Here is a 10586-nt window from a genome sequence, read left to right as displayed (position 1 = left end):
CTCGGCCTCCCAAAGTGCTGGGATTACAGGCTTGAGCCACCGCGCCCGGCCGCAAAATAATTTTTTAAATTAGCCAGGCATTGAGACTTGGCAACGCGTGAGGCAAAAAATAAAATAAATAAAAAGTAGCTAGGTGTGGTGGTACACACCTGTAGTCCCAGCTACTCAGGAGGCTGAGGCAGGAGGACCACTTGAGACCAGGAGGTTGAAGCCACAGTGAGCTAAGATCGTGCCACTGCACTCCAGCCTGGGCATCAGGACAAGACCCTGTCTCTAAAACTAAATTAAATAATAAGTAAATACAAGAATCCTCTTGGCTGCTATGTGGAGAATTGACCTAGGGGAAGGGCAAGAGTGGAAGCAGAGAAACCAGTGGGGGTCTGCCGCAGCAGTCCAGGTAGATGCTGGAGGCCGGGGTGTGGGTGGAGATGGGAACAGCTGGCAGATGTATGTCGTGGGTAGATCGGATGGGACTTGCTAATGGGATGTACATGGTGGGTGGCAGAGGGAAGAATGAAGGATCACGATATCCAGCAGTGCAGCAGGTGCACGTCGGCGAGGAGTTAACTCAGGGCACGGGGACGAATTCAACAGGTGAGGCTGGGTGCTCCTCTCCAACTGTGGCCGACCCTGGGGCAGAAGATTGTTAAGACCGGGCATAGTGGCTCACGCCTGTGATACCAACTCTTTGGGAGGTTGAGGAGTTCAAGACCACCCTGGGAACATAACAAGATCCCTGTCTCCACAAAAATACTGAACAATTAGCCAGGAGTGGTGGCGCGTGCCTGTAGTCTCAGCTACTCGGGAGGCTGAGGTGGGAAGATCGCTTGAGCCCAGGAGTTCGAGGATGCAGTGAGCTATGATCGCAAAACTGCACTCCAGCCTGGGCGACAGAGCGAGACCCTGTTTCTTAAAAGAAAAAAAAAAGTTTAGAACACGAAAAATCAAGGCTTCTTAAACTGAAAACCATTTTCTCTTGTGCCACCGCCTTGACTGGATCTCAGGCCAAACCCCAACCCGCCCCAACCCTTTACCCCTAACCCCGGCCCCACAGAGCTCCGCGTGCGGCAGGCGGGCATCTACTTACGAACTGGCTCCTGCGGCCTCTCCGAAACCCCAGGAGCATCCTTGCAGCTCGAGGAGACCGGGCCGGGGGCTGGACTCATCAGCAGATCTCTCCACAGCCAGGGACCACTCCCTAAAGCCCGCCGCAGGCCCAGCCCCTCAAGCTTTCTCTTCGCAATGGACTTTGCAGTAACCACGTCGGCCATTGGCTCAGCTCGGACCTCGACCAATCAGAGCTAAGGTTACTTCCACACCGGTCGTTCTTGGCAACTAATGGTTCCCGTTCAAATCCCCACCAGGGCGGACTCGTCCGCCCTATCCGTTCTCTTATTGGTCAGATTAGACGTCCATTTCTGACGCCACAGCCTATCCGGCGCTGCGGCAGGCGCAGGGCGGGCTGGATAAAGGACTGGGCGAGCACCGAGGGCTTGAACCCGGAAGTGGCACGGCCGCCAGTAACGTGATCTCTAGACTGGGACCGTGGGGTTCCTGCCGGCTGTGTTCGGGCCTACGACTGGACTGAGGAGCCACGGTGCGGATCCACCTGGGGTATCAGGGGCTAGGCACGTGATGAAAATGAAGGACGCGGACACCAGGACAGGAATCTCCTGGTTCTTAGAGAATTTATTTCGCCACAAATAATTGGCAAACGGGATCTCGCTGTATTGCCCAGGCGGGTCTCGAACACCTGGGCTCAAGCGATCCTCCCGCCTCAGCCTCCCCCGTTGTTGGGATTACAGACGTGAGCTACTGTGCCCAGCCCAGGATTCTTTTAAAAGTTGAATCTGATCGTGCGCCTGCCATTATTGGAACCCAATGCCATTAGCACCTCCACCCCAACACCCCCTCTCCAGCCACCCTGTCCTTCGTTCAGGCCTTTGTGTTTTCTTATTAGTAATTTAAAAGGGAATCTTATTTGACAGTTTTTTGACAATTCAGTCTTCAGGAGGGGATCCTGCCCCAGAGGCCCCTGGCTTGCAGTGGAATGCAGGGCCATGTGCGGGAGAGCCTGCGCAAGTGCCGCCTGACTTTTCCCTCCTTAGGTGGAGACCATCCATGGAAAAGAACCCCCATGATGATACGAGCCCCGTGCACGTGCCTTTGGGGCATATTGTGGCCAATGAGAAATGGCGCGGGTCACAGCTGGCGCAGGAGATGCAAGGTCGGTGGGCTGCCCTCTCCCAGCCCTTTCCTCCCCTAACATATTTAAAAAAAAAAAAAAAACTGCCTATTACTGCCATCTTTTCATCCAAAGTTCATGGAACTCATTTTCTTCTCTGTATTTTAAGGGAAAATTAAGCTCATTTTCGAGGATGGCTTGACACCAGACTTTTATCTGTCGAACAGATGCTGCGTTCTTTATGTCACCGAAGCTGATTTGGTGGCAGGAAATGGCTACAGAAAGAGGCTTGTTCGGGTTAGAAATGTAAGTATTAGGCCGGGTGCCATGGCTCACGGTTGTAATCCCAGCACTTTGGGAGGCCAGGGCAGGTGGATCACCTGAGGTCAGGAGTTGGAGACCAGCCTGGCCAACATGGCGAAACCCTGTCTCTACTAAAAATACAAAAATTAGCTGAGTATGGTGGTGCACGCCTATAATCCCAGCTACTCGGGAGGCTGAGACAAGAGAATTGCTTGAGCCTGGGAGGCAGAGACTGTAGTGAGCTGAGATCACGCCACTGCACTCTAGCCTGAGTGACAGAGTGAGACTCCATCTCAAAAAACAAAAAACAAAAACAAAAAAAGAAATGTAAGTATTGTATTAAAGAAACTGAAATTAAACATTGATTTGTCTCACCCCAACCTTCCCTCCATCCCTTATTTAAAATCATTGGCCAGGCCAGGCACGAAGTGATAGCATTCTTAACCTGAAAAGTAATTTGGTTGCAAAATGATTTACTGTCTTTTTTTCCTTTCAAGTCCAGTAATCTTCAAGGAATTGTAGTCGTTGAAAAAACCCGGATGAGTGAACAATACTTCCCAGCCCTACAGAAGTTTACTGTGCTGGACCTTGGAATGGTGCTGCTTCCAGTGGCCAGCCAGATGGAAGCATCCTGCCTCATTATCCAGTTGGTGAGTGCCGATTCCTACACCTTCATGGTAGTCCTGTCCTCATGGACACTCAGCTGCCCTCCAGAAGCAACCATCAATCCAATCTATGTCATACTCTGAGTTGGTTTATAAAGTCTCTTCGAAGAATTTAAATATGGAAGTTGCCCCAGCAGCCAGCTCAGCTTGTCACCCACTGTAGGCAAGTGTATCATAAAGTATACAAGTTGGACACCTGATTTTAGATTCTCAGGGTGTGATGACTCTATCAGTCATTATCCTGCCCTTTCGCTGGTGAAAATGTCAACTAGAGGCCAGGTGTGGTGGCTCACGCTTGTAGTCCCAGCACTTTGGGAGGCCGAGGCGGGTGGATCACTGGAAACCAGGAGTTCGAGACCAGCCTGGCCAACATGGCAAAACCCCGTCTCTACTAAAAATACAAAAATTAGCTGGGTGTGGTGGCGAGCACCTGTAATCCCAGCTACTCGGGAGGCTGAGGCAGGAGAATCACCTGAACCCAAGAGGCGGAGGTTACAGTGAGTGGAGATCGCACCATTGCACTCCCGCCTGAGCAACGAGAGCGAAACTCTGTCTCAAAAAAAAAAAAAAAAAGAAAGAAAATGTCAACTAGAAGCTGTTTATCTCATCCTGTGTTTTTAAGCATCAGCACCTTGTGCAATTTTGTTGTTGTTGTTGTTGTTGTTGTTTTTGAGACGCAGTCTCGCTCTATCCCGCAGGCCAGAGTGCAGTGGCACAATCTTGGCTCACTGCAACCTCTGCCTCCCGGGTTCAAGCCATTCTTCTGCCTCAGCATCCCGAGTAGCTGGGACTACAGGCACGTGCCACCACACCCGGCTAATTTTTGTATTTTTAGTAGAGACAGGGTTTCACTATGTTGGCCAGGCTGGTCTCAAACTCCTGACCCTGTGATCTGCCCACCTTGGCCTCCCAAAGTGCTGGGATTACAGGTATGAGCCACCACACCTGGCTAGTTTTTTGTTTGTTTGTTTGTTTTTTAAGATAGGGTCTTGCTCTGTCATTCAGGCTGGAGTGCAGTGGTGTAATCTTGGCTCACTGCAACCTTTGCCTCCTGGGTTCAAGCGATTCTCCTGCCTCAGCCTCCCTAGTAGCTGGGATTACAGACACCCACTACCATGCCTGGCTAATTTTTGTATTTTTAGTAGAGACAAGAGTTTCACCATGTTGGCCGTGGCTGGTCTCAAACTCCTGACCTCAGGTAATCTGCCTGCCTCAGCCTCCCAAAGTGCTGGGCCACAGCACCCAACCAACACTTTTTTTTTTTGGAGATGGAGTTTCACTCTTGTTGCCCAGGCTGGAGTGCAGTGATACAATCTCGGCTCACTGCAACCTCCACCTCCTGAGTTCAAGTGATTCTCCTGCCTCAGCCTCCCAAGTAGCTGGAATTACAGGCGCCTGCCACCATGCCCAGCTAATTTGTATTTTTAGTAGAGATGGGGTTTCTCCATGTTGGTCAGGCTGGTCTCAAACTCCCGACCTCAGGTGATGCGCCCGCCTCGGCCTCTCAAAGTGCTGGGATTATAGGCGTGAGCCACCGAGCCCGGCCACCAACACTTATTTTTAAAATCAGTTTAGTGGCTTACGCCTCTAATCTCAGCATGGGGAACATCAGCTCTGTGTGTGTGTGTGTGTGTGTGTTTGTTTCTTTCACTTTTGTTTTCTTTGTTATGTGTGTGTTGTTTTTAAATCTCCCCCTCTGATGTGGAGCTAAGAGTTGAGAGCCACATTGGAGATGCAGGCAGCCACAAATGGTTCACAGATCCCTCTCTGCCAAATCCCTTGCATCACTGTTCCTAACTTTCCTTGATATAATGCTATTGTCTGCCTTAGTATAACCACCACTAACTGCAGACCAGGTTTCTCCTTTGAGGCAGGCTTCCTGCAGGACCTGCGTGAAGTAGGTCTAGTTTAGGTGTAGCCATCATTTAATCCTGCACAATTGAAATGTTTCTTAATGGACCATCAGAAAGTGTTTGAATTTCTCAGTGTGTTTTTCTAAACATTCTGAAAACGTACGTTTTTGTAAATTATTAATATCTTACTCCTTTGTGTGGCTCACCTTTCAATAATTTCACTGATGTCTGAGAAATTATATTCATGGTATATGAAAACATTTGTTCCCTTAAGTGAAGCTGAACCAAATGGAAAAACGGTATTTCCACAAAACAAATTTTAAGAAAACGGCCAGTCCTCCAGAGGGCGCTCACGTGCTGTTCCTTTCATTTGCGGTTCAGGTTCAAGAGCAAACCAAAGAGCCCAGTAAGAACCCTCTTCTCAGGAAGAAACGGGCCCTGCTGCTGTCTGAGCCATCGCTCCTTCGAACCGTGCAGCAGATCCCAGGAGTTGGAAAAGTTAAAGCTCCCCTTCTCCTACAGAAGTTTCCAAGCATCCAGCAACTGAGTAATGCTTCCATTTGGGAACTGGAGCAGGTGGTCGGACAAGCAGTGGCAAAGCAGATCCATGCCTTCTTCACACAGCCCAGGTGATGGTTGGCCTCAGGGCCACAGTGTCTTCTCCCGAGACCACAAACACCAGGATCTTGTTTTCAGCTTTAAAAAGCAAGAGAATGGGCCAGGCACGGTGGCTCTTGCCTGTAATCTCAGCACTTTGGGAGGCCGAAGCCAGCAGATCACCTGAGGTCGGGAGTTCAAGAGCAGCCTGGCCAACATGGAGAAACCTGTCTCTACTAAAAATAGACAAAATTAGCCAGGCATGGTGACAGGCGCCTGTAATCCCAGCTACTTGGGAGGCCGAGGCACGGGAATCACTTGAACCCAGGAGGCGGAGGTTGCAGTGAGCCGAGATCCTACCACTGCACTCCAGCCTGATCCCAGCACTTTGGGAGGCTGAGGTGGGTGGATCACGAGGTCGGGAGATCGAGACCATCCTGGCTAACACGGTGAAACCCCGTCTCTACTAAAAATACAAAAAATTCACTGGGCGTGGTGGCGGGCGCCTGTAGTCCCAGCTACTCGGGAGGCTGAGGCAGGATGATGGCGTGAACCCGGGAGGTGGAGATTGCGGTGAGTCCAGATCGCGCCACTGCACTGCAGCTTGGGCGACAGAGCGAGACACTGTCTCCAAAAAAAAAAAAAAAAAACAAGAAAAAGGATTTCCTCTAGCAGCAGCTAGTGAAAGATGAGGCGAGGCCTGAATGGAGCCTGTGGATCATGCTGCGTTGGCGTCTGAGTTCAGCTTGTGAAGTTAGTGGGCCGCAGAGGGCACTGCCTTCATTCTGCTAAGATGAAAAGGGCTGATGAGATCTTCGCAAGAGAATCAGGGACTCACACTCAGCAGAAAGCCAGTTAGGGCCGATTTTAATGTGCGACCTTGACCTGCATCTGTCATGGAAAGCGCTTTCTAAAAAGCTTCAGTGGTGGGTGTGACCATCTGAAGGAAACAAATGTACAAGGAAGCAGTGCATATGCTAAGCCCCGTGTTCTTGGAGTGAGAGCTGCTGTTCTTCAGGTCTGTACTGCCAGGGCTGTTTCCAATGTAAATAAGTAACTGTGCAACAGTTCCTTCCTCCTTTCCTTTGTTCCTGCCTCTCTCCCCGACCTTTTTTTTTTTTTTTTGGCAGATGTACAGTTTGTTTATACACTGCGTATGTCTTCTGCACACAGAAAATATGGAGTCTGAAGTTCCCATTTAAAGTTGAAAACTCGATGGCCGGGCACAGTGACTCATGCCTGTAATCCCAGCACTTTGGGAGGCCACGGAGGGTGAATCACAAGGTCAGGAGATCCAGACCATCCTGGCCAACATGGTGAAGCCCCGTCTTTACTAAAAATACAAAAATTAGCAGGGTGTGGTGGCACACACCTGTAATCCCAGCTACTCAGGAGGCTGAGGCACGAGAATCCCTTGAACCCAGGAGGTGGAGGTTGCAGTGAGCCGAGATTGCACCACTGCACTCCAGCCTGGGCGACAGAGTGAGATTCCATCTCAAAAAAAAAAAAATTTAAAGTTGAAAACTCAATGCGCATGAGGCAGAACAGGATGTGTTTGTACGTGGAAGGCCCAACAATGGGAGGATACAAGAAATTATGGCAGCAGCTACACCCAATGAGGGAACCAGGGGCTGGGGATCAAAAGGTACATAATTGCCCGTTCAAAAAATAGACACAGACCAGACACAGTGGCTCACACCTGTAGTCCCAGCACTTTGGGAGGCTGAGGTGGGAGAACTGCTTTGAGTCCAGGATTTCGAGATCAGCCTGGGCAACATGGCAAGACCCCATCTCTACAAAAAATTAAAAAATTAGCCAGGCATGGCAGCTCATGCCTGTAGTCCCAGCTACTCAGGAGGGTGAGATGGGAGGACTGCTTGAGCCTTGGAGGTTGACGCTGCAGTGAGCCATGATTGCGCCACTGTCCTCCCGCCTGGGCAACAAAGTGAGACCCTGTCTCGAAAAACAGACAAAAACAAAAAATAAGCACAAAGATGGCATCTGTCTTCGAAAATAGTTAAGATAACTTGACAGCTCTTTAAGTTCTGCTTTGTGAAATGTTAGTAACTAAAACAAATCAGAACATTAAAAACTGTTGTGTGCATTAGAGGAGAAACAATTTGAAAGAGGAGGGAATGAAAGTGAAATAAAAGTACAAAGAAATATTAACTCAGGTAAATGAATATGTTTATTTAAATATGTATACAAACATGGCCCCAGGAGCAGCAGATACACTTTTCCAAAGGTGGTTCCTTCCTTTAAGATATTGCACAACAGAAAATAAAGTCTTGTTAATCCTTAAAATTAATCTTCAATGCTATGTATTTTAGCTATGTACCTTGTACTGTGTCAACAGTGAACCTTACTAGATTCACGGTGTCATCCAACTTATAGCAAGATAAAAATCAATCGGTAGGAATGTCATTTTAAAAAGTGAAATAGTGGGATGGGTGCGGTGGCTCATGCCTATAATCCCAGCATTTTGGGAGGCTGAGGTGGGTGGATCATTTGAGGTCAGGATTTCAAAACCAGCCTGACCAACATGGTGAAACACCGCCTCTATTAAAAATACAAAAATTAGCCAGGCATGGTGGTGGGCACTTACAGTCCCAGCTACTTGGGAGGCTGAGGTAGGAGAATCGCTTGATCCCAGTGGGCGGAGGTTGCACTGAGCTGAGATCGTGCCACTGCACTCCAGCCTGGGCAACAGAGCAAGACTCTATCTCAAAAAAAAAAAAAAGGTCAAATAGAGCTTTAAACTTGAATCATTTACATCATTATCTTATAAAATGTAAAACTACTTTTTAACCTGACCTAAAATATAGAATTATGTAACTTCTACTTTAAACAAAATGAAAAATGTTTTGAGTATCAAACAGTATATTATCTACCTTGTAGACAGCATCTTCATCTAACACTGCCACTGTGTTAGCAATTCTTAAATGACATCAAACTAGAAGAAAAGCTGCTCCTACATTGTTTTTATTTAATAAGTCAAGACAAATTTGGCACTATACTTTTTCTAGAAATAGCATTCATATTATATCGATATAATAGAAACATCTTGTTTTAGGATAATGAATTCCTATTAGGAAGCAGCACTTTGGAACAATTTTTAGTGACACTAATTTAATTCTATCATTATAGTCCTGTGACCTGCCTTAATTCCAGGATCATCTGAATTCTAGGTTAAGGAATGATTATTAGCCAAACCTGGAAACAACTAGAAATTGTACTAATATAGGTAACCCCAATTTAATAGTGACTGGAAGTCATAACTGTCACCATTAAAAATAGCTGTATGTCATATCTTCAACACTATTCTATTTACAATACTTTATATAATAAATAACTTACAGCAGTATAGTGACACGCCTCAAAAAAGTTCTTTTTTCACTAATTTCTAGAGGTTTCTTGGTTACTTTCCTTCATAAAAACACATCAAATGTGAGTTTATACAATGAGAAAAACAGGATTTGAGACTAGATAGATATTTTCCGTCATGGCACAAACATTTAAGGCCGAGTCAGCACTGGAAATGTTCAGGGCCTGAACGTGTTGGTTTCCTCACATTAGTACAAAGAACTGTCTGAGTTGAGAAGGCTGAAAGGGGAGGGCAGCTTCTTCTTGACCTGAGGCCGTGCAACCCCGACCGACGGGAGGCACAAGGTGCTGGCTGACTTCTGTCTGTTCTTGTTGGTGCCCCAGCTCAGGAAGGAAAGCTTCTTGGAGATTTTCTTGGTTTTATCAGTTTTGTCATCATCATCAATGGCTAAGCAGATCATGGAGTACGTTTTCTGCATTCCCACAGAGTATGTGGCACTCTTATTATGCTGCACATAGAAAAGTAAGAAAAAGGATGTTAGGTATTATCAAGATAGATTATAAAAACTATGAAGTCTGGCCAGGCGAGGTGGCTCACACCTGTAATCCCAACACTTTGGGAGGTCGAGGAAGGCAGATCACTTGAGGTCAGGGGTTCAAGACCAGCCTGGCCAACATGGCGAAACCCCATCTCTACTAAAATACAAAAGTTAACCAGGTGTGGTGGTGGATGTCTGTAGTCCCAGATGGGGTTGGGAGGCTGAGGCATGAGAATCACTTGAACCCAGGAGGTGGAGGTTGCAGTGAGCCAAGATCGCACCACTGCACTCCAGCCTGGACGACAGAGCAGGATTGTCTCCAAAAAATAAATTAAATTAAACAGATATAATTCGGAAACTCACGTGACCAATGCTTATATAGAATTAGGTTCTTAAAACAAGGACAAACTTCTTTTCTTTTTTGAGACAGGGTCTTGCTATGTTGCCCAGGCTGCTCTTGAACTCCTGGTTCAAGTGATCTTCCTGCTTTGGCCTGAGTAGCTGGGGCTCTAGGCATGCGCCATCAGGTCCAACAAGGATAATTTTTAAGGAATGTACTCAATAGTAATAATTTAAGCTTAAGAGCCACAACTCCCATTTTAAGGTTCTTCTTATATTTGAGAAAGTAGTAATACTAATGGTCATGAATATGAAAATACAGGGTGGGGCACGGTGGCTCACGACTAGAGTCCCAGCTGCCTGGGAGGCTTAGAGGGGAAGATTGCTTGAGCCCAGGAGGCTGAGGCTATAGTGAGCTGTGATTGTGCCACTGTACTCCAGCCTGGGCAACAGAGTGAGACCTCTGTCTCAAAAAAAAAAAAAGGGGGGGGGAGTTGGGGGGAAGGGAAGAGGGGAAAGAAAGGAAAGAGGAGAAGGAAAGGGAAGAGGAGAGAGGAAGGGAAGAGGGGAAGGGAAGGAAAAAAAAAAAGAATATGCAGTGAGCAATAGGTCTCCCTGTCACCTGGGCTTCTAGGCCCTCCATGTTACACTTCTAAAGATGATGTGCATGTACAAGTTATTTCTGTATGTGCGTAAGTATATTACCATTCATTTTCTTAAAAGGAATATACTACACTATTCTACACCTGATTTTCTTTTTTTTTTTTTTTTTTTTTTTTTT

At 47.2% G+C, this 10586-nt stretch overlaps 2 protein-coding genes across 5 annotated transcripts in view; one reads left to right on the top strand and one right to left on the bottom strand.

The window, feature by feature from the left end:
* The first annotated feature begins 1469 nt into the window (after nucleotides 1-1469).
* FAAP24 (FA core complex associated protein 24) lies at nucleotides 1470-5898 on the top strand. 4 transcript variants are annotated; one of them, XM_017855061.1, is made up of 5 exons: nucleotides 1470-1597; nucleotides 2109-2227; nucleotides 2413-2491; nucleotides 2986-3138; nucleotides 5388-5898. In XM_017855061.1, exons 2-5 carry the CDS (start codon nucleotides 2193-2195, stop codon nucleotides 5637-5639), a joined length of 519 nt encoding a protein of 172 aa, XP_017710550.1. In that variant the 5' UTR covers nucleotides 1470-1597; nucleotides 2109-2192; the 3' UTR covers nucleotides 5640-5898. The 4 variants fall into 4 exon arrangements, with proteins under 4 accessions (XP_017710550.1, XP_017710548.1, XP_017710551.1 ...); XM_017855059.1 differs by having other exon boundaries at nucleotides 1495-1597; nucleotides 2355-2491; XM_017855062.1 differs by having other exon boundaries at nucleotides 1514-1597; nucleotides 2005-2227.
* A 1875-nt stretch (nucleotides 5899-7773) lies between these two features.
* Nucleotides 7774-10586, bottom strand: part of RHPN2 (rhophilin Rho GTPase binding protein 2) — a 90488-nt gene continuing 87675 nt past the window's right edge. Inside the window, exon 13 of the mRNA XM_017855043.1 lies at nucleotides 7774-9436. Within this exon, the coding sequence (XP_017710532.1) occupies nucleotides 9176-9436 (261 nt within the window). The 3' untranslated portion in view covers nucleotides 7774-9175. The remainder of the gene's footprint in view (nucleotides 9437-10586) is intronic.

The sequence above is a fragment of the Rhinopithecus bieti genome, unplaced genomic scaffold (assembly GCF_001698545.2).
Source record: "Rhinopithecus bieti isolate Rb0 unplaced genomic scaffold, ASM169854v2 scaffold_39998, whole genome shotgun sequence".
NCBI classification, from domain to species: Eukaryota; Metazoa; Chordata; class Mammalia; order Primates; family Cercopithecidae; genus Rhinopithecus; species Rhinopithecus bieti.
Note: the sequence above shows the minus strand (reverse complement) of the source record. Positions and strands in the feature narration are given on the sequence as shown.